At 35.3% G+C, this 24398-nt stretch overlaps 2 protein-coding genes across 2 annotated transcripts; both read left to right on the top strand.

The window, feature by feature from the left end:
• Positions 1–126: 126 nt before the first annotated feature.
• On the top strand, positions 127–13013 carry lipea (lipase, hormone-sensitive a). Its single transcript, XM_073821359.1, has 11 exons — positions 127–315; positions 2116–2368; positions 3816–4100; positions 4282–4372; positions 4899–5044; positions 6024–6209; positions 6394–6546; positions 7443–7587; positions 9109–9336; positions 11261–11628; positions 11704–13013. The coding sequence occupies exons 2-11, from the start codon at positions 2126–2128 to the stop codon at positions 11935–11937; spliced, it is 2079 nt and encodes a 692-aa protein (XP_073677460.1). The 5' UTR covers positions 127–315; positions 2116–2125; the 3' UTR covers positions 11938–13013.
• A 239-nt stretch (positions 13014–13252) lies between these two features.
• On the top strand, positions 13253–24165 carry ddx61 (DEAD (Asp-Glu-Ala-Asp) box helicase 61). The gene is made up of 14 exons (XM_073821413.1): positions 13253–13390; positions 14008–14870; positions 15591–15654; positions 15877–15981; positions 16588–16717; positions 16816–16962; positions 17049–17143; positions 17302–17424; positions 17513–17641; positions 18608–18724; positions 19970–20033; positions 21366–21467; positions 21592–21820; positions 21928–24165. Exons 2-13 carry the CDS (start codon positions 14686–14688, stop codon positions 21798–21800), a joined length of 1470 nt encoding a protein of 489 aa, XP_073677514.1. The 5' UTR covers positions 13253–13390; positions 14008–14685; the 3' UTR covers positions 21801–21820; positions 21928–24165.
• The last annotated feature ends 233 nt before the right edge of the window (positions 24166–24398 follow it).

Below are 24398 nucleotides of genomic sequence, written 5' to 3'. Positions count from 1 at the left end.
ACAGTAGACGTTGACTGCAGTTGAAGCGTTGGCGTCATGTTACTCGCGTACATGCGTCGATAGGACTCTGCACTGAACTCGTGTACCCATGATGCTCTGGGTTTGTCGAAACTTTGACAGCCACGGAAGAGGATGCAAGCAAGTTAAAGCGAAAACACATAAGACATCCTCTGCCATGCTGTGTTTAGATATGGAAATGCACGAGTGTCGATAGCATTCCGCGGCAGTGTGCTGCTGTTCGATATGCGCTGCTGCTGTCAGCAAACGCTCGCAGTTCAGGCGCAAGTTGCACCAGCGGACTTCCTTCAGTGACAGGTAAGCAGGTATGCACTGTTTAACAAACCGAAACCTTTCAGTGTAGATGGGTAAAACTTTTCTGCGGGCGGGCTGACGTCTTGACCCTTTGTCAACGAAATTTGTGAGTGGGGGGGCCACCATTCCCAAACGTTTCGTGATATCTGTTTCATCCCATTGAAAGTTAATGAGCAACCAATCGCACCCTGGAGCGATTTGCCAAGCGCAGCGTCGCGCAAAGTGGGTTGCCAGGTCCTCTATTACATGCTGTTTTCAGTAGGGTACTGTACATGGCTACTAATAGGCTACTTTATTGTTAAAATGCTGAGTAAATATATAAAATACTGAGAAAATAGGCTACACAGCTGATGCATTTTGAATGCTTTTCATATATGGTTGCAACCATCTTCACCAATTTATCAATTTATCTTACCTGACAGAGTAAAACCCTTCATGAAATTGTCAAATGTTTATAATATATATTTTCAACTGTTTTATTAATTATGTAAAACTCAATGTAATATTAAATAATATTGGGTATTTTTCTAATTAATATTTTATAACTTATGTTTTGCACGGCACATATCTATTCATCACAGCAGTCATTTCATTTCCCTGGTGTAGCCACCTACTAGGAAAATGTATATATTTTTGAAATAAGCTTTCCATTGATGTGTGGTTTGTTAGGATATAACAATATTTGGCTGAGATACAAATATTTGAAAATCTGGAATCGGAGGGTACAAAAAAAAAAAATATTGAGAAAATCTCATTTAAAGTTGTCCAAAAGCTCTTCGCAATACATATTACTAATCAAAAATTAAGTTTTGATATATTTATGGTAGGAAATTTACAAAATATCTTCATGGAACATGATCTTTACTTAATATCCTAATGATTTTTGGCATAAAATTCAATTTTCATAATTCAATTCATTTTCAAAATCAATTTTTGACCCATACAATGTATTTTTGGCTATTCTACAAATATACCCGTGCTACTTAAGACTGGTTTTGTGGTCCAGGGTCACATATTCTGTAATTTCCAACACTGTCTCTTACATAGTGGTTGGTTCAAAGTGTAAAGTGGTTTTGTAAGATTGCTTTATTGATCAAATGAGTTTGTTTTCTTCCAGCACACACAATCTAATTGCGAAACAGTGAAAGTGAATTGGAGTGTCCGAGCTTTTAAGTGTTTGATGTGTAAAGTTCTGAATAGGGATCAGTTCAACTGTAACAGTGGCTGCAGCGTGTGAGTGAATAATTCATTTCCAAGCTATGATCTGTAGCCAGGTTTGAATTTGGTTTCCTTTACAAATTGATAATTTTCTGAGGCAAGAAGTGTAAATTTATATATTACCGTACACAACTGATTAGTCTTTTAAAGTGGGTCTTTTATTTGACTTCTGAGATCCAGTGTCATTCCTAACGCAATTCTCATCATGTTCTGGAACTCCTATTCCAGTAATTATAGCAGAGAATAATCAAATCCTTTTAGAAGCTTTTTCTTGAAATCTGTCACACATCATGCCACTAGATATCATATGTTTTCAGAAAGTACCCGGTTTTGTGCATTCTTTTAGACTTTGACAACAAGGGTTAGATGCAACAGGAATATGCCATGATCCTGCATTCAGTCTTTCTGTCCGTTGTCACAGGCCGGTATCTGTCAGTGTCTGCTCTCTCTAGAACACAATAGTTTATATTCATGACATTGTCTGGCCATTGCCAGACTGGGTTTTGTTTCTTTGTGCTTTGTTACTTTCCGAGTGATGTTTTTTGGGTTGTTTGACATTTTCATTGTTGATATCTCTGTCCTCAGATTGTCAGACATGAACCATAAGGATGCATTTGCAGCATTGCAGATGGTATGTTCGGATGTCATCTTGGCTCTTAATAGATCCCGCAGCAGTTCTTCAAATGCTGATGCCACTGATCGTCTGGTGGGGGTGATGAGGCAGATTCAGGAACATGGTCGTGCTGTTGAACCCTTGATCACTGGCTTTACTGCTGTCTATCACAATTTTGATTTGGATGCACAGACTCCTGGCAATGGATATCGGACCTTGGTCAAGGTAACTACTACTTTGTTGAAAAACATTTTATAAGTTGTATAACTTTTTTTTTTTTTTTTGCAAATGAGGGGTTAGATATGGAGGCCCTTTTCTACCACTACATTAAAATAAAAAAGGTTATTTCGACTTTTTATCTCACAAAACCTTTTTTTCTCAGAATTTCTCACAATTGCGAGTTATAAAGTCAGAATTGCATGATAAACTCAAAATCGCGAGTTATAAAGTCAGAATTGCGAGATATAAACTCACAGTTCTGACTTTTTTCTCAGGATTGCTTGATATAAAGTCAATTGTGAGAAATAAAGTCAGAATTGCGAGATGACAGTTGTAAGATAAACTAACAATCGCGAGTTATAAAGTCAGAATTGTGAGATATAAACTCACAGTTCTGACTTTTTTTTCAGAATTGCTTGATATTAACTCAATTGTGAGAAATAAAGTCAGAATTGCGAGATGACAGTTGTAAGATAAACTAACAATCGCGAGTTATAAAGTCAGAATTGCTTGATATAAACTCAATTGTGAGAAATAAAGTCAGAACTGCGTGATGACAATTGTTAGATAAACTCGCAATTGCGTGATATAAACTCAGAATTCCGAGTCATTGTCAGAATTACGTGATAAAAACTCGCAATTGTGAGTTACAAAGTCAGAATTGTGTGATATAAACCCACAATTCTGACTTTTTTCTTAGAATTGCGTGATATAAATTCACAATTTCAAGAAAAAAAAAACAGAATTGTGAGATAAAAACTCGCAATTAGGACTTTTTTTTGCAGAATTGCATGATATGTACTCACAATTGTGAGATACAAATTAAGAATTGTATGTTATAAACTCGCAATTGCGAGTTATAAAATCAGAAATGCGTGATATGAAATCGCAGTTGTGTGATAAACTCATAATTGCGAGTTATAAAGTCAGAACTGCGAGATATAAACACAATTCTAGCTTTTTTTGTCAGAATTGTGTGATATAAACTGTGAGAAATAAAGTCAGAATTGTGTAATATGGACTTGCAATTGCAAGTTATATTATAAAGCCCAATTTTAAATAGGAAAAAAGAACTGATATGTTCTCAGAATTGCAAGTTTATATCTTACAATTCTGACTGTATTTCTCAGAATTGCAACTCGCAGTTCTGATTTAATAACTCGCAATTGCAATTTTATATCACGCAATTCAGTGTCACATGATTCTTCAGAAACATTTCTTGTTATTGTTAATGTAGAAAAAACATTGATGCTGTATAATATCTTTGAAAATAGAAGGTTCAGAAAAACACATTTATTTCAATGTTTCTGACTCCTGAATCCAAGCTTTTGAACAGTGTATTTTTAATAAAGAACTGTGCAAATATTCATCGAAAATGAATGGTAAATAGTGAATTTTGTTTTATTCTAATATCCACAAATAGATTTCATTGATGTTTTCTATTTTTCTTTAGGTGGTCCATTCCTGCATAGTCCACCTTCTTCAGAAGGCCCGTTACATCGCATCGAACTGCACTGGAGCGTTTTTCCGGATGGACCATAATGTGTCAGAAATAGAAGCATACTGTAGTGCCCTGTGCCAGCTGCGTGCATTGCTTTACCTGGCAAAGATAATACTCAATGACAATCCCCATGGCCAGCTCTATTCACAGGACGAAGGTGGCTTAAGCGTAAGGTTTGTGCAAGAGTACATCTCCATGCACAAAGCTTGTTTCTATGGCCGCTGCTTAGGTTTCCAGGTGAGATAATGTAAATAAGTTCGTTTGCAAATGTTTGCTTTCAAGATTTTTTCTTATTTAACAGTACTGGGAATCTCCCATGAATAAATGTTTTTATCGTTTCACTGGTGCATGCAGTTTATGACGTATGCAAATTGGTTCCAGAAACACAAAGTCTCTATTTATTTGTCTCTCCTCCAAGTTTTCCCCCTCTCTCAGGCCATTTCTACAGACGGTAGTCATCAGTATGGTGTCCTTTGGTGAAAACTACAAGAAACAGCAGACTGGGTTAGGTCAGTGCGGATTTGGATAGGGTGGATCATAATATTTGGGCTATATGATTCATTCTTTGATGCATTTATGTCTGTTATTCTTATAAAACTGCTTTGGGAAAATTAGTCTCTTACAATTCTCACACAAATACATATGTGACCATGGACCACAAAACCAGTCTTAAGTAGCACGGGTATATAGTCAAAATTATAAATTTTTCTTTTATGCCAAAAATCATTAGGATATAAGGATTATGTTCAAGAAGATATTTTGTAAATTTCTTACCGTGAATATGTAAAAACGTAATTTTTAATTAGTAATATGCAATGCTAAGAACTTCATTTGGAAAACTTTAACAGCAATTTTCTCAGATTTTTTTTTTTTTTTAGTACCATCAGATTCCAGATTTTTAAATAGTTGTATCTCGCCCAAATATTGTACAATTTTAGATGTATAAATCTCAATTTCAAAAAATTGACCCTTATGGCTGGTTTTGTGGTCCAGTGTCACATATCTATTTGCTAATGAACTTTGATTTATTTACAGGCATTGCTGCGCTATCTATATTCACATCGGGCAAATATGTGGTAGATCCTGAGTTGAGGGGGGCAGAGTTTGAGCGCATCACTCAAAATCTAGATATGCAGTTTTGGAAAACCTTTTGGAACCTTACTGAGACTGAGCTATTATCAGTAAGTACAAGTATGTTTATGTGTTTTTGTTGTTCAACTGTAGTTTGTGATGATATTTACAGTACCGTTCAAAATTTGGGTTCAGTACGATTTTTAAAAATGTTTTCTTTTTAAATCTGTGACTTAAAAATGTAATTTATTCCTGTGATGCAAAGCTGAATTTTCAGCATCATTATTTCAGTCTTCAGTGTCACATGATACTTCAGAAATCATTCTAATATGTGACCCTGGACCACAAAACCAGTCATAAGGTTAAATTTTACAAAACTGAGATGTATACATCATATGAAAGCTCAATAAATAAGCTTTCTATTGATATATGGTTTGTTAGGATAGGACAATATTTGGCCGAGCCGAGATACAACTGTTTGAAAATCTGGAATCTGAGGGTGCAAAAAATCAAAATACTGAGAAAATCACCTTTAAAGTTCTCCAAATTAGGTTCTTAACTATGCATATTACTAATCAAAAATTACATTTTGATATATTTACAGTAGGAATTTTACAAAAAATCTTCATGGAACATGATCTTTACTTAATTTCCTAATGATTTTTGGCATAAAAGAAAAATCAATAATTTTGACCCATACTATGCATTTTTGGCTATTGTTACAAATATACCCCAGCGACTTAAGACTGGTTTTGTGGTCCAGGGTCACATATGCTGATTTGCTGCTGCAGAAACATTGCTTATTATATCAATGTTGAAAACCATTGTGCAACTTAATATTTTTGTGGAACCTTTGATAAATTCTTTGATGAATAGAAAGTAAAAAAAAAACAGAATTTATTCGAAATAAAAATCTTTTGTAATATTATGTTTTTGCTGTCATTTTGATTAGCTAAGCATCCTTTCTGAATAAATAAGTAATTTCTTTTAAAAAATCTATCTGACCCCAAACTTTTGAATGGTGAGTTAAGTTTGAACAAGACAGAAGAAAATTTCAGTAATTTTTTTCTTTTCTGTATTTTTCTAAAGAGTTTGACAAGGATTACTTCCACTGTGGTGCAAGTGAATGTAATATTAACCATACCACCTGTAAGTCTGAGTTTGCCACTGGCGTCTGACTGCAGTCTCTCAGTCTCCGTGAATCCTCCAGTTGCACACTGGGGTCCTGGGCCAGTCAAAGTACGCTTGATCTCACACACTCTCCGACAAGGACAGGTTTGTTATTGTTTTATGAATAAGAAATAATTACATATTTTCATATAAGACAAACAGACTTCAATTGATGTTTCAAGCATGACTATGAAGAAATTTTTCTCAACATTCTTGTAATTAAATGCTGCTTTTCTTTCAAACAAATCAATTCTGTCAAATGTCCTCCACATTCAATCTCTTCTCACAGGACAGTGCAGAACTGTTGGCTCTTTCTCGCCCCGACGGGCCTCAGCTCTCTCTGCCAGGGGGTTTCAATCGTCAAACAGCCCCTCTTTCTCCATGTCTGCTTATACACTTTCACGGAGGAGGCTTTGTTGCCCAAACTTCAAAATCACATGAGGTATGACTGGCAATTTTACCTCCCTATGTAAAGTTTCTCCTTAATGCACATGCACTGTCTATAGTATTATTAATAATACTACTACTAATAAATAAGGCAGAGTTTGACGTGTGGTTTAAAAAACACAGTGGATTCTTGAATCGATTTTGCTTGACAAGCCTGTCAAGGCTGCGGTTCTCTTGGTTGGTTGTGCATCTTTTTCTTCCACTCAACTTTCTGTTAACATGCTTGGATACAGCACTCTGTGAACAGCCAGCTTCTATGGCAATGAATGTTTTGTGGCTTACCCTCCTTGTGAAGGGTGTCAATGCTTGTCTTCCGGACAACTGTCAGATCAGCAGTCTTCCCCATGATTGTGTAGCCTAGTGAATCAAACTGAGAGACCATTTTGACAGTTCAGGAAACCTTTGCAGTTGTTTTGAGTTGATTAGCTGATTGGCATGTCACCATATTCTAATTTGTTGAGATAGTGAATTGGTGTTTTTTAGTTAAATGTAAGCCAAATCATCACAATTAAAAGAAACTACTTCAGTCTGTGTGCATTAAATTTATTTAATACACAAGTTTCACAATTTGAGTTGAATTACTGAAATAAATTAACTTTTCCATGACATTCTAATTTATTGAGGTGCAGCTGTATAAAAGAAATTTTGAAAAGAAATTATCATTTGTCTGTGTGGTGCATAACAAAAAGAAACTATTCTAGCATTAAAAGGTAGAATAAATACAGGTAAAAAAATAATAATAATACTAGTAGTCAGTCCGGCCCATGGTATTTTCTTTTATAAACCGACCCGGCCCCCCATTAAAGAAAAGAAAATTATGTGGCCCTCTCAGAAAAAAGTTTGGGGACCCCTGACCTAAATGATTTCTTTGTCTTTTTCTCTCTATTGTAGAATTACTTGAAGAGCTGGTCAAAGGATATGAATGTGCCTATTCTATCTGTGGATTACTCATTGGCTCCAGAGGCCCCGTTCCCTCGGGCTCTAGAAGAGTGTTTCTACGCCTACTGTTGGGCCTTAAAGAATTGCCACTTGCTGGGTTTGTAAAGCACACCGCATGAATGTATATCATTAAGCACTATTTAGCACTATTTTACCATTTTCAAGCACCATTTTGTCTTATATATTATTATAAATATTCCATTATACAGCTTATTAATTAACATGGGACTGCTGTTAATAATTTAAAACAAATATATTATATTACATTACATTACATTATATTATATTTTATTAGAAATGCTGCTTTTCTTTAAAAAATTTGTTCAAAATTTGCCAATATACAGCCGTATCTCGTGTCTACGAGTGTGATATTGCATTTATACAACAGTTCGATGGCATGAGTGTGTTAATGCATAAACAAAATAACAACGGAGTGTCTTTAAAAGCTCTTTTGTGCAGAACTACTTCCTTCTGCCACATTCAAATTCAAATCTAAAGTTGGCAGTTTTAGCAGCTAAGCCCAAGCCTCCGTTACTAATTCGAAAATGTCACTTTAGAAGGACGAAGGAACGTTGAGTTGCTTATTGTATTACTGCATTAAAATCTTACTGTATTATGTAAAATATTATGACAGAGAGATGGACTGGGACGAGTGTGACTACCTGCATCTGATCCAGCATTCATTCTTCAGATGGGTCTCCTGTTCAAAATAAACATTAGTTGCTGAGGAAAGTGTTATCAGTGCAATTCAGTCAAATGTACAAAGACAGCACTTTGATATACAGCATCCGATTTACATAAACATGATGAGATTTTGCCAAAACTATTTGCTCTGGAACAAATAATAGTTTAATGAGACCAAAGACTACCCGTTAGATTTACCCAAAACAAATTATATCTTTTATTTTTAACCAATATAGAGGCATCAGAGCCAACGGCCAATTCCAGAGAATCTTTTAGTACAAGGATGCAAAGACATTTATAATTTAACAAAAGATTTTTATTTCATGTAAATATGTTTTGTAAATGTTCTTGGAAAAAAAAAAGCATGATGGTTTTCGCAAATATATTAAGCAGCACAATGACGGCAGCATTTGTAATAATAATAAATGTTTCTTGGGCACCAAATCAGTTTAATAGAATGATTTCTGAAGGATTTTGTCATACTTAAGACTGGAGTAAGGGCTGCTGTTAGTAATAAATTAGATTTTAAAATGTAATTAAAGAAATTTTGAAATTAGAATTATGCCTATAATTTGATGGCTGAATCAATTTACATTTTCAATTTAATGACATTTAAGTTTTTACAACCCAATCAATAATAAAGCCAGTAATATCTTATGCAACACTCTTAAATATTAAGGTTACAAAATTTAATTAGAAAATGACTTTCTATTCTGTATGCTAGTGAAATTATGTATCTCCATCGAAACATATAGCCAGTCACAAATCCTATAATGAACTTCTTCTGCAGAGAACCATTTGAGATTTATTTTTACCCTTAGGTATGTGAGCCTAATACTAATAAAGGTTAATTAATTAAGGTGTGGGAATGACAAGCAATCCTAGCAAACCATGCCTCAGGACTTAAATGTTAATTGTTGATCTTGCTGCACAGGCTCGACTGCAGAGCGTGTTTGTTTGGTGGGAGACAGTGCAGGCGGTAACCTGTGTATAACCGTCTCTATGAGGGCAATATCTCATGGTGTACGCGTTCCTGATGGGATTGTGGCGGCGTACCCAGCAACTCTACTAACAACAGATGCCTCTCCATCCAGACTACTCACTTTAATCGACCCTCTGCTGCCTTTGAGCGTGCTCTACAAGTGTATCGATGCCTATGCTGGTGAGCTTTTGAGTCAAGTCATGTTACAGTGTTTAAATACTATGGAAGCCTGTTTCTACTGAATAAAAAATAAATAAGGTAACTGCGACTTTTAAACTCACAATCCTGACTTTTTTCGCTCATAACTGCATGATACAAACTCGCAATTCTAACTTTTGTTCTCAGAATTGTGAGATATAAATCACAATTCTGTTTTTTTTTCTCCAAATTGCGAGTTTATATCTTGCAATTGTGACTTTGTAACACAATTGCGAGTTAAGACGGAATTCCCCTCTAAACTAGACTTTATAACTCGCAATTGCAAGTTTATATCTCACAATTCTGAGAAAAAAGTCAGAATTGCATTAAAAAAGACAGAATTGCAAGATATGAACTCGCGAATGTGAGAAAAAATGCTAATTGTGAGTTTATGTCAAGCAATTCTGAGACAAATAAGTCAAAATTTTGAGTTTATATCTCGCAATTGTGACTTTTTGTTATAACACACAATTGTGAGTTCAGATTCAGAATTGTGAGATATAAACTAGCAATTCTGAGAACATATCAGTCTTTTTTTCACCTCAGAACTGGACTTTATAATTTGCAATTGCTAGTCTATATCTCACAATTCTGAGAAAATAAGTCAGAATTTCAACTCTGAGAAAGTCAGAATTGTGAGTTTATATTGGAAGATATAAACTCGCAATTGCAAGAAAATGTCGGAATTGCGAGTTTGTATCGCGCAATTCAAAGAAAAGTCAGAATTGCAAGTTTATGTCAAGCAATACTGAGCAAAAAAAGTCAGAATTGCAAGTTTATATCTTGCAGTTGTGTCTTTTTTCTCAGAATTGCGAGTTTATATCTCGCTAGTTTTACTTTATATCACAATTGCGAGTTATTAAGTCAGAATTGAGATATAAACTCGCAATTCTGAGCACATATCAGTCTTTATAACTCACAATTGCAAGTGTATATTTCACAAATCTGGAAAAAAAGTCAGAATTTCATTTCTGAGAAAAAAAAAGTATGAATTGAGAGTTTATATCTCACAATTCTGAGAAAAAAGTCAGAATTGTGAGTTTGTATCAGCCAATTCTGAGAAGTCAGTGAGTTTTGAGTTTATATCTCGCAATTTTGATTTTATAACTTGCAATTGTGAGTTTATATTACACAATTCTGACTTTGTAACTTTATATCAAGTTTGTAAGTTTATATCACAGAATTCTGAGGGGGGAAAAGTCTGCCAAACTGTCCCTAGCAATCATTTTGATCAAACAATTAAATATATATATATATATATATATATATATATGTGTGTGTGTGTGTGTGTGTGTTTTTGTAATTTCGGACGCATCTGAAACATCATACCATTGATATTACCTAAGAAATTAAAGTAAATGGGCTACATTAGAAAACTGTGTACTTGCAAGGACGCGCATTTAATACATAGGCAGAATGTAGTCGCACACCAGACGAGAAGCACTGAGCCGCATTTAGTCCAACTCACAGGTGTTGAACCCATTTCAAGACAGCAATCCAAAACAGTTAATATAGAAGTTCACTTTAGGGATTAACAAAGTTGCATCGATGAGTTTGAAGTACGGTGTTTGACAAAACAGAGCAAACTGAAAGAGAAATCATGATTTATGGCTATTTTTAGCTTCCCATATAAAGCATATGGACAGAAAAAAGGTTGTGCAGAAAGATTAACACAATTATCCAGCCTAGGATAAAGTAATTATGAACATTAACAATACTTTGGGACCAATATAATGTGATTTTATGGTAAACTATGTAAGTGGCACTCTGTGGTGCAGCAGGATTAATGTCCCCACCAATGTCAAAAGCCAACCTACGCCCTTGTACTGTAAAGATTATTTCAAAGCAGCTTTATCTACCACACCTTCATGATTGTACTGTCTCTTGGTCATTCTCTCTATCTCAGGTACGAGTTGTCAGACAGTTCAGCCAGCTCAGCAGTTTGACACCTTGGCTGCATTGGGACAGGACACAGTAAAGTTGTTCAGTAACTTCGCCCAAGGTGCAACAACTTGGTTTCAGACTTTATTAGATCCAAAAGCAGCAGCATCAACATCTTCAACCACGTCATCAAATGGTCCTTCACCTTCCAAATCACCTTCTGTAGAGAAACCACAGGAAGTCCAAGAATATCCTGAAAACTTTGAGCCACTTCGGTCTAGATGTTTGGTGGATATACGGACGCCTTGCACACCAATAATGAAAAACCCATTTGTTTCTCCTCTACTTGCTCCAGACAGTCTTCTCAAGGGGCTTCCACCAGTGCATATAGTGGTAAGACATGATGAAAATGCATTTCCAGGAACAATGTTCAAGGTATTACTTTAATGCGCTGTTTGTTCTTCTCAGGCCTCTGCTTTGGATGCCCTGTTAGATGATTCAGTGATGTTTGCCAAAAAGCTGAGGAACATGAACCAGCCTGTGACACTCACTGTGGTTGAAGATCTTCCCCATGGCTTCCTGAGCCTATTACAGCTCTCCAAAGAAACCCAGGAAGCGTCTGATATATGTGTGAAACGAATCAGAGAAGTCTTCCAGCAGGAGGAACCACCTGCTGATCAGAGGGAGCCAAGGCTCAACTAGACAGTTTAGGTTTGGGAAAATCCTGATGGACCACTAAGGTCCAAGAAGTTCCAAGGATCTAAATAGTAATAAAGTGAAACTAGTTTCGACAGGTTCGAAACTGGAAATTGATTTAAAGAAAAGCAGTCTATCCACCAGCTGAACTCCTGGAAGCAATTGTAGATCCAGCTTGCAATACCAAAGTCATAGTTAATGTGCAGTTTAGAAACAGAGTGACTTATTTTTAGATATTGACAATAACTATTGTGTTCTGACCAAACTGAATGTCTAAGCATCCACCAAAATGTCACCATTGTGCCTGTAGTGATGCAATAATATCAATCCTAGCTGCTTTTGCACTGCAAACTAACATTTTAAACCAACTGCGCTGTGGATTTTCACCGTTTCTTTTATCTGAAATGAAAATGGTTTGAATGTTTAAACGTAGGGGTGTCAAACACACAGCCTTACTTCTTGTTTAATTTGAAAATGTAACCCTTTTTGAATTTAGCAAATCTGTCTTTGTAGCTCATTTCTGTTTTTAAGCAGCATAACATTTATTCTGCAGTTGTGAGCATGTTTTGCACATGCTATAGTATTATTAATAATAATAAAAACCTAAATTGGCCCATATAAGGTGCCACTGACACCCATTCTATAATTTTAAATAACATAGTCAGCTATAGCATTATTTAAAAATATATAATTAATTTGACAATTTGATATTTGCGTGTGCTATGATTATATACCAGACAAAACTTTGAGGCCTTTGAGGATGCGGTTATAGCTTTACAGCATTGTGTCTTTTCACAGAGTACTGTTCTCTAAACTTGAACCTTTATATTAACACATTACCTCATCATTTCTAAAAGAAGAACTGGCCAGAAACCTTCACAGTGACTTCTTACCAGTTCAAATTTTAATGCAGTAAACTAAAAGGTTAAAAGGTGTTCATAACTGAATTAGATTCAGAATGATGACCTGTACTTTTTTCTTATAGCAACACCAAAGATTTTTGTTCTATACTGTATGTTTCTGAGAGGGTTTTGAACTGAATGTCAAAAGCAATAAATAAATAATCCACTATTTTTAAAGCATCTTTGTTTCTATTGCTGTTTTGGTTTGCAGTTATTGCTACTACAAAAAAACTGTGGTAACTTGATAAGTATTAGTCTTTATTTTATAATAATAATAGTAAGAATTTCATATGATAAAAAGAGTATTTAAACAATATTTAAAGAAAGAAATGCAGTTAATAAACGAATGGGGTCATACGAGCCTCCGTACCGTTGATGGCAGCACCTCAGATGTGCAGCCTCATATGAAGCCCTCTGACGCGTAATTCATGTCGACCGTGTTGACAGAAAATACAACAAAGAGATGAGCTGCTTGAATCCACATGATAAATACCACGTTGATAACCAAGTAATTCACCCCACATATACGGCAACATAGGATACTGACAGACGTAAAGGTAAATGTTTGGTTTTAACTGTCGAATATTGTGGAGTAACCTAATAAGTTTAGCTTAGCTTAGCACAGTTCACTTGCTAGCTAACGTTAAACTGTTTGATGGCGGTCTGTTTGGGATAATTTTTAAAATGCTTCGCCTGAGGTAATTAAGTGAAGCGATGTTTATATTATTTTTGTATTCGAAGTGATTATCAATTTCATTGTTTGTTAATCTGAAATGCGTGTGTTTAAAAAGTTTAAGTCAGACTATTAGTTTTATATTGTGGAGTTGTGAAAACTATTTAGGGCACCGACTGTTCGCTGTTATATTTGCGCGTTTACATTTGGTTTGAACTGACTGAAATGTGATTTAAAGTAAATCTGTTCAGATCAGTTAACGATGTTTACCACATGTCAGAAAGTACGCGCTTTCCCTTTAATACCATGGTAAAACGACAATACTTTTTTTCAGTTTTTATAAAAACTTTGTTTACAGTTAACTTATGTATGACAATAAACATTGGTTTTACCAAAGTAGCAGAGATAATATAGTTACTACTGTTCAGCTTTCAGAATAGTTCCTGTCATTTTTTATTTGTATAGTGAATTGTCTTTGATTTTCACGTTGTTTCTTTGCAGGTGGCACAGCTGTGGGCACAACTGGATGTCAACACAGAGAAAAGGACAAACACAAGATCCTCAGCTAACTTGTTATTTGAAGAACTGACTTGTATTCAGCCCTGTTGGAAGTTTAAACTGAAGGCACCCTGAAGCGTTACTTCATCTATTAATGTGCTGGAGTGAATCCTACCTACCATACACATGTATAAATTAAACAAATGGTCTCTCTGATCAGGCCACTTAAGAGTTAAATTGCATCTGAAGAAGAAGAAGTGAGAATTGGCATCCAGAAGATCACAAAGCACTGTTTGCATACATTAATATATTGCAGAAGTGTAGACAGGAAAAGAAAGTTCTGGTCTAGGTCTTTCTGTAGTTCACATTGCCTTTGCAGACAAGTTCTTTATTACACCTGTCCAGGTATAATTTTCTGTACTGTGTGCAGGTGTGCAATATTTATGCATGTAAATACTTATTTTTCTTCTTTTAGAAGAGCACTTGTAAAAAATTTTGCGTAACAGCATTGCTCTTAGTTATAGAGCCTAAGCTGTGTGTAGAATTTGTAAATATCTCAAAAGATTCTTTAGTGACACTTTTTTTTACTGAGACCTTGTGGACACTGTGAATGGTTCACTAGGTCTTATTAGACCGTTGGAAAAGTGAAAAACACGTGGAAAAGCTTTAGAAATTTAAAAAATGGCAACAAAGATGGAGAACACTGGCTCGGCTGTCATGGGCCTGAACACACACAACAGGCAGCTTATAGGACAGCCTAAAGCTCCCTCTCAATTAGGACCCCAAACTATGAGTGCTCAACCTGGAAAGGAGCCCATGGGGACCCAGAAACCAGCCAATGCATCTCAGGAAGGACCTGCTATCAGGTAAGCTGGTTATAGTGTCATATTTAACACTTTTTGCTTGATTAGAATGTATAGTCAAACTAAAATTAGACACCTTCAACATTTCTCATATTATTATAGTTTATTCGCTATAGTTTAAAAATGGTAATTAAACATGACAAGAACACGAGTTAAACTGTGTCAGAAAAAAATCGTCTTGATAATGTCAGATAACTTTGATAGAAAGGTATGTCACAAAACATGGTCAGGTTGAAGTCTCAAATCAAATTTTTGGTTCCAAATTTTACTGGTAGTCCATTGTATGAAGAACTTTTGGGTGTAATATGTCACAGTTTACTTTATTTTGCTATCCTCATTTACATAAATGAACTATAGTCTCTTGCGCCCACTAGTAAAAAAATATCAAAATTATATCTGGTGTTTGAATAATGTTTGGTTCAATTGTATGTGTGTTATGAATGAAATGTCTGTTGACATAAAATTTAAAAGTTAGATTTTTTTGTCTAACTTTTTTTTTTTTTTGAAAAAAAAGATTTTGAAAGGAGGCTTATGCTCACTGAGGCTTCATTTATTTGATTAAAAATACAGTAAAACAGTAATATTGTGAAATATTATTACAAAAGGACCGCTTCAATTCAAGTCCTTGCTAAATCAAAAAGTACTAATCTCTTTTTTAAAATGTATTATTGCTGACACGAAATGTTTGAACAGTAATGTATATATTAATTTACCGACACACAGGTTTGGTGATGACTGGAAAAAAAGCCTACAGCTCCCCACCAAGGACACTAGAGTCAAAACTTCTGTAAGTCTTTCAGTTAAATGTTGTAAATGTAAAAAGAAAAAAAAAATTCACCTTTTTGAAAACCGTGCCAAAAGAGTAATGTAATGTAATGCCATTATAAGGATGCACAATGTATAATTCATACATAAACATGCATTTGATGAATAGTGATTGTTTTTCATTTTGTAAAGTATAAGTACAACTCTCCTTATGATCTATTTCATGTTTATTCTTTCTCTCAAGGATGTGACTGCAACCAAAGGGAATGAGTTTGAGGACTACTGTCTAAAGAGAGAGCTGCTGATGGGCATTTTTGAGATGGGCTGGGAAAAGCCCTCCCCCATTCAGGTAATAGATGCAAGAACTTTAAAACATGGACATGTTGACACTTTTTGGAATATAATTTCCTGGATAAAAAAACATTCACCAGTTAAAACTATACCAGTTACCAGTCTTTCTGAACAATGTATCCTGAGTGTTTATGCTTACCCCATGCCATCCAAGATGTTCATGTCTTTCTTTCTTTAGTCGAAAAGAAATTAAGGTTTTTGAGGAAAACATTCCAGGATTTTTCTCCATATAGTGGACTAGTGCTCATTTTCTCTTCCAAATTAAACATTTTTAGACAACCTTGTTTTACCTTTTCTAAAGTGCGTTTGACTTACTTGACTTTCTGTAAACACTGGGTCAGGACTGCATGATGTCGAGCTAGTGCAAGACGAGCATTTGTGCTTTGATTGTGAAGTATGATTTTAATTGATTGATTTTTTTTAGCAAATGAGCTAACGTTTGGGTAGATAAGACAATTATTTTTTGGCTGGGCCCTTTAAAGCTGCATTGAAACTGCAATTTGGACCTTCAACCCATTGTGCTCCCATTGAAGTCCACTATATGGAGAAAAATCCTGGAATAGTTTACACAAAAACTCTAAATCCTTTTTAATTTACATTTTAGGAGGAGAGTATTCCTATTGCCCTTTCTGGTCGCGATATACTGGCTCGTGCCAAAAATGGGACAGGAAAGAGTGGTGCATACCTGATCCCCCTTCTGGAGAGAATTGACATGAAAAAGGATCACATCCAGGGTATCTCTCTCTCCCAAAATTGTTTACACAAGATGTATCTTTTATCCACTACCATCCACCCCATTTTTTTAATGTAATATCTTTGTGTTTATCTGCAGCTGTTGTGATAGTTCCCACTCGCGAACTGGCTTTGCAAGTCAGTCAGATCAGTATTCAGATCAGCAAGCACCTGGGTGGTGTCAAGGTCATGGCAACCACAGGTGGGACCAACCTAAGAGATGATATCATGCGCCTGGATGAGATAGGTAATGCTCTACAATCACGTAATCCTATGGAGAGTACATTATGATCATCTGCAGTATAAGCATGTTGTCCAAAACTGTTTCTGCAGTTCATGTTATTGTAGCAACACCTGGCAGAATTTTGGACCTGATAAAGAAGGGTGTCGCCAAAGTGGATCAAGTTCAGATGATGGTTATGGATGAGGTGAGTATTGCACTTGCTTACTGTAAATGCAGTCACATGTCAGAATATTACTGAAATAATTTCCACAATGGAACATATTGACACAGTTATTTAGGTGTTTAGATGTTATTAATACCGCCACTATCAAAGTTCCAATGTCATTGCTTGTTTTATTACAGGCTGATAAGCTGCTCTCTCAGGACTTTGTGGTTATCATTGAGGACATCATTGGATTCCTTGCAAAGAACAGACAGATTCTGCTCTATTCAGCCACATTCCCCATCAGCGTTCAGAAGTTCATGGTTAGAGATATCTGTGCATCATTTATGTTTTAATTCTGCCCATCTATCTCTGCAGGCTTTACAATTATACACTTTTGTATCTCTTCAGGCAAAGCACCTGCAGAAGCCCTATGAGATTAATCTGATGGAGGAACTGACCCTTAAAGGCATTACGCAGTACTACGCTTACGTCACAGAAAGACAGAAAGTCCACTGCCTTAACACACTGTTCTCCAGGGTAAAGTCAATTTCCTTTTAGGACTTAAAAAATGGACCCCTTTAAATATATTAAAGGGATAGGTTACCCAAAAATAAAATAATGTAATTAATTAGTCACCCTCATGTCATTCCAAACTCGTAAGTTCTTTATTTTCCTAAAACAAATTTTTGTGTTCTTCGTAATACATATTTTTGATGAAATCTAAGAGCTTTCTGGTAACTTTCTGGACCTTGAAAGGAATTGCTCTCTTTGGAGGGTCAGAGAGCTCTTGAATTAAAAAAAAAAAAAAAAATCTTAGTTTGTGTTCCAAAGACGAATAAAGGTCTTACGGGTTTGAAACAACATGAGGGTGAGTAATTAATGACAGAGTTTTCATTTTTGGGTGAACTATCCCTTTAAGTCCCACAAGTAAAAGGTGTAGTTCACCCAAAAATAAACATCTTCTAAAAATTTACTCTTAAGATGAGTTTGTTTCTTCATTGAAAGAGATTTGGAGAAATGGATCCTTTGCAGTGAATGGGTGCCATCAGAATGAATTTTTAAACTGATTAAAAACATCACAATCCACAAGTAATCAACATGGCTCCAGTCTTATCAGTGAACGTCTTGTGAAGTGAAAAGCAAAATTATTGAGAGAGGACTCCTATTTTAGTTGGAAGCAATGGTTCGAAATTTTTTAATTGTAATTTTTTAAAACACACAGCTTTTCACTTCAGAAGAAATTAGTTAAGGGACTATATCTGTGTGGATCACTTGGTGAGCAAGAGATGTAATGCTAAATTTTTCTAAATCTGTTCCGGTGACTAAAATACTCAACATTTTGGATTGACAGAAAGAGTACATTTTTTAAGTAAAATTTCCATTTTTGGGTGAAAATTTTCCTTAAATGCATTAGCTTTGGCTCTTGTGGTTTTGTTCCTTTGTGAATTTTAACAAAATACATTGTTTCTACAGTTGACATGACGCAAGCACTTTTCTCCACAGTTGCAGATCAATCAGTCCATCATCTTTTGCAACTCTACTCAGCGAGTAGAGCTTTTGGCCAAGAAGATAACGCAGCTGGGCTACTCCTGCTTCTACATTCATGCAAAGATGATGCAGGTACTTTATGTATTCTGTTGTTGTCAGTTCTAGTATAATTAAAACCTGTGTAGTATGATTTGCTTATTTCAGTTAAAGGCACAATATGTAAGATTTTTGGATTCAAATATCCAAAAACCATATCCAAATAAAAATATCCAAAAATCTTATATATTTTGCTGACTTGCATATTTGCATTATCCCAGATGTTTCAAAGAATGTTTAAATCCAGAGAAATAAACAATTCAACTTGTGTAACGGACCGTGTCATTGCATCGCATGCTAATGACGTTATACACCCTTGATTTCATGCTTTAATATGTTGTTTTATTAGACAGGCCACGAGCGCACAGAGTAGCATTATAAGAGAACATTCAACACACTCAAATGTATCTAGCATGATAAAAGTATCTAGTGTTCGACTGTGGCATAATAAAAGCTTTCGAGCCGTGTATCGCGCTTGTCTCTCATTAGCAGTCGCTCCAGCGGCCTTGTTTCGCTTTCACAGCTTTCAGCCCCATCCTGCTTCATACTACAGTGACATTAATAAATCTTTAATACATTAGCTCATCCATGAACAGGATTTTTGACCAAGTCCCATCGGATTGCATCAGCTGTGGGGATAAAGACTACAGCTCCCATAATTCCACACTTAAAGGAGTTAAAGAAATAAAATTTCTTTCTTTCTTTCTTCAGTCGTAAAGAAATTGTTTTTTGAGGAAAATATTTCAGGATTTTTCTCCATATAGTGGACTTCTAAATGCGGCTTCCAATGATCCCAAATGAGGTTGTTAATGATCCCAGCTGAGGAAGAAGGGTCTCATCTAGCGAAACGATTTTTTTTTTTTTTTTTTTAATTACAATTTGTATACTTTTTAACCTCAACTGCTCGTCTTGTATTGCTCTGCTTGAAACTCAGTTACGGTATGTCGAAAAACTCCCATCTCCTTTTCTCCCTCAACTTCAGAATCATCCCACATCGCTGTTTTACCTTTTTTGTTTGATCTTGAAAGGGTGTTTGATCTTCTTTGCATGTTCACTTTGCAAACACTGGGTCAGTACTTCTGCAGCGATGTAGGATTCTTTTAAGATGGTTTTTGAAGCTAAGGGAGAAAATAATAACGGCATCAAACTATGCCTTTGTTTTGAATATGTGGCCCTCTAGCGGTGAAATGACATAGTGTCTTTAAATACTTAAATGTTGACTGAATAATGCTGTTTTTTGTGACTGCAAATATATTGTGCTTGATTTCATTCACATGGCAGGAATACAGAAACCGTGTTTTCCATGACTTCAGAAATGGGCTCTGCAGGAATCTTGTTTGCACAGGTGAATATAACACATAGTATCCTACCTCTTTTTTCTTGCACAATTGCATATTAAAAACTAGGGTTGCCCGTGACTAAAGATTTTTCTGGTCTACTAGTAGTCATTTATTTTAAGCATTAGTCAATTAATCTCATGTTTATTAATAAACCATTTTAATCATAATAATGAGCCTTTAATTGCCTACATAACCTATTAAGCGCTCAAGTGCATGCATAAAGCACACTTGCCAAAGCCCACTGGCAGAAGTAATGATTATGAATATGTCAGAGAAAAACAGTAAGGAGGCAGCATTAATGTTTTAATAATTTATTAATAAAGTAGTTATTTTACTGACTCGTCATCTCCGCAGTACACTCTTAACAATAAAGGTGCTTTAATAGGTTCTTCAAGCAATGCCATAGATGAACCATTTTTAGTTCCACTAAGAATCTTTCAAAGGTTCTTTAAAGAACCATTTCTTTCTTACCTTTTTATAATCTAAAGAACCTTCTTTCGGCACAAAGAACCTTTTGTGAAACAAGAAGGTTCTTCAGATGTTTAAGGTTCTTTTACAAAACCATTTAGACAAAAAAGGTTCTTCTATGGCATCGTAAAGCACCTTTATTTTTAAGAGTGTAGTGGATGTGCCTGTATGGTTGTTTCATACAGATTACATGATATGAATATGTTTGTTTTCCCTTTTAAATTAGTTAATTTGAAAGTAGACAATTAACTCTCTCTATATATTTTTCTCATGTCTGTTAGGCAAGGATACACAGAGTTTCATGCTCAAATTCACAGAAACAGATGTCAGAAAGTGCATTCTGTTTGCTTTCATTATTTAACAAAAGCACAATGTTTTGATGTTTTTGTTGTTTATTGTGAGTGCACACAAAAGTAGAGTCTTTACAGATTTTAAAGATGTATTACTCTTCTCTGTATGACAAAAAATGACCATCTGTCGCCTCCTGTCATGCAGTAAGCACGCTACTGTTCAGCTTCCACACTCCGCACAGACACTTGAATAGCACACATTTTTCTAGGTTAACATTAAATTGAGCAGCCATGTAAAGTTGCTCCTACTTGCATATTTCAGATGATAAGTCATATTTGAGGTCAATGAATGATAGGCAGGTGTTTGGATGTTCTGCCCGATGCACTGTATTACCACATAAACCAGCCGTAAACCATCTGTCCTTCATGGACTGTGTGACATCACCACTTGTAAATAAAATTTTGGTCGACCAAGCCTCCTCTCGTCGACTACTAGCGGGCAGCTTATACAACTATAAATATAAAATGTATGTTTTGTCAAGGTGTTTCTAACTCAGTGAATTTATGCTCTTGAAACAGATTTATTCACTAGAGGCATCGACATCCAGGCAGTAAATGTAGTCATCAACTTTGACTTCCCCAAGAATGCAGAAACGTACCTGCATCGCATCGGACGCTCAGGTATGGTTGACAAACAGCAAAGATGTGGTGGATTAATTTTAGATTACATTATTAACACTTGTATATTATACACTTTATATTATCAATGATGTATTTTTATATGGTCCCTGTGTTTAATTTGTAGGACGGTTTGGACATCTGGGTTTGGCAATCAATCTCATTACCGCTGAGGACCGTTTCAACCTGAAGACCATTGAGGACCAGCTGATGACGGACATAAAGCCCATTCCCGGCAGCATCGATAAGAGCTTGTATGTGGCAGAGTTTCACTCTGTGAACCCTGACAGTGAGACAGAGGAATCTCAGCCTGACGGAGGGTCTGAAGCCTTTTAGGGAGCACCATTAGAGAGCAAGTAAAGGCATACAGTTCATTTTGTTTATAGTTCCAAGAATGCTTAATATTGCAATGCCCACATGAATCAGTCATAACTGGAGTGATTTTATCTTCTGCTCTTTCTAGGAAAGCTGGAGAAACCTGACCTTTGCACAAACATCTGCTTTTGCACAAACTAGGAACCTCTCTGCTCATATCTTTCCTCATCCTTTCCACCTCCACAGTATTTTTTTTTCAGTTGCTGTCAGTGTTTTGCTCTCGCTTTCCTTTTTCTTTCTCTTTTTTTTTTTATTCATTGTGCATTTTTTTTTTTTTTTTTAGGGTGGGGGGTTATACTTCTCTATAAATGACCATACACATTTCAGTTGAGACATGCAAGAATAAAAGCAAATCATTCAGAGAAAAGTTCCTGTTTGATAGAAAACAATAAACAATGATCTTGCAATTTATTAAATTCACACACAAACGCTAAAACAAGACCTGTTAAACCCTAGTGCCTTAATATATATTGTGTCAGTTTCCGATTAATACGTCATTGCTATGTTGAAGTATTCCCAAAGACTAAACACAGGATTCTGCAGCATATTGGTGCTACTAGATTCTGTATTAGAATCACTGATTTATTGATGAGAATAATTTTTAAATTCCATTTATATTCAGTCTGAGGCAGCTAGAGAAACCAGCATCTGTGGAAATATCGCAGAGCTCAGGATTCAGGTGTCAACATGAACCATTGCACTAAAATGCCTGCGATAAAACATTTGCGTTAATATTGGTGCGTTTTGTAGTTTCATTTGTAGTCACAGACAAATGTAAATTTGGAATTCATAACAAAATATAGAGGTAAATTATGGTTTCAAACAGAGACACAATTTGTGCAATTTTTTTGTATCTTGTTTTTTTATACTATATTAGACATTCCTAATTTAAACAGGCATGACAAAATTGGCATAATGTAAAAGATGTCTGACTACTTCATGAAAGCAGATTTAAAAATTCACTAAACATCAGATCCACACATTCATATGCACAACTATGTCAAATGATTTGTCAAAATGGTCTATTTGGTTCCTCTTTTTTTCATTTATTTAAAGAGCATCTTTTACAATTTTCATTTCTTGTGATATTAATGAATGTATAAAGTGGTTAATGAATGGACATTATGACATTTATTTTTATTCTTTACTTCAATCCAAATTCTGTTTAGAAAATATTTAGCCGAAAGAAGTCAAAATTCCTTTTTATTCCCTTTTGGATGTTTGCAAGAGGCTTTTTCATAACCTCATGTTGCATTTATGAGATATTTTGATCAAGACAGAGTATTTTCATACAGCAGAATTGTAGCATCTTCTCGGTGGCAGCTATGATTTTTCATTTTTTTTCTCTAAAAGATGTTCTATAGTGGGGTCGGGGGGGTGGTTTTTTTGTTGTTGTTTTTTTTGCTAAGCAGGGATGTGGCATGTAGCTTAAAGCTTTAGTGTAGAAACCTTAGTTTGCATGTTTCTTTAGCTATTAAAACAGCACAGTTCAGGCAAAGTATTGCGCAGTTAAATTAGGAAAATTTGAGCCAGATTACAAATTTCTGCTGATGATGCTGTGCTGTTCAAAAGATATTTGTCTGTGTAAGACTATTAGCATATTTCAAAACCTCTTTTTGGACAAACTTTCATTCTTCATCCATCCTGTCATGCAGTGTTGAGCTGTGAATGCTTTCTTTGTTTATGGTGAGGGTGTTTCTAAAAAACAATAATGTAAATATTATATGGTTTATGGTTTACAATTATTGAAAGCGGGGAGCAGTTGTAGTGGGGATAAATGTTTAATGTAAATTTTATTTTGGATTCTTGGAGAAAAAAAATTGATGCGTTACCCTGTTTATAAGTCTAATTGATGCAAGAATGGTTTACTGCTCATGACTGTGTCTGACTGTCTGATTGATTTGTTTTGTCTCTATTGTTTATTTCATTTAAACAGCTTGAGGTTATATAGCTTAAAAAATACTGAGTGTGCCATCTGTCCCAACTTCAATACATTCATATCAGAGATAACAGTAGGGTTTTTGTGGGCGAATGTGTACCTACCGAGGGATGTTTTTTTTTTTGTAATTTTCCAGAGGCACCTCTTAATTTGGTAAACTGTTTCCTATTAAATTGACTGTATGTTGTCAATAATGTATGAAAATAATTCTAATTAGTTTTTTGAATCTAAATTGTTTTTTTTTAAGGTTTATTTTTCTGACTTGATCAACTTGAACATGAATTTGTCTCTCGAATGTGTTCATATATCTTCTTAAATTGTGTCCTGTACTATTATCACAATTTATGCCAAATACATACTATTTTTCCCCATTTTGTTATTATTATTTGTTACTAATAGGCAACATTGCTGTTAACTGAGGAAGTTTTTTAAAATGACTATTTGTTACCTAGTCCATATTTCATTTAGGCACTGAAGGATCCTTTGCGTAAATCAAAACTAAACTCTATTTCTGTTTGGTTGTACATTTATAATGTACATCCCACAGCTCATGTTACAGAAACCCAAGCAACCTCCAAAGCCCGTTCAATGACCTTCAAGCAAATGCCCCTTTTAGTTTG

This window comes from Garra rufa, chromosome 17 (genome assembly GCF_049309525.1).
Source record: "Garra rufa chromosome 17, GarRuf1.0, whole genome shotgun sequence".
Lineage (NCBI taxonomy): Eukaryota > Metazoa > Chordata > Actinopteri > Cypriniformes > Cyprinidae > Garra > Garra rufa.
Note: the sequence above shows the minus strand (reverse complement) of the source record. Positions and strands in the feature narration are given on the sequence as shown.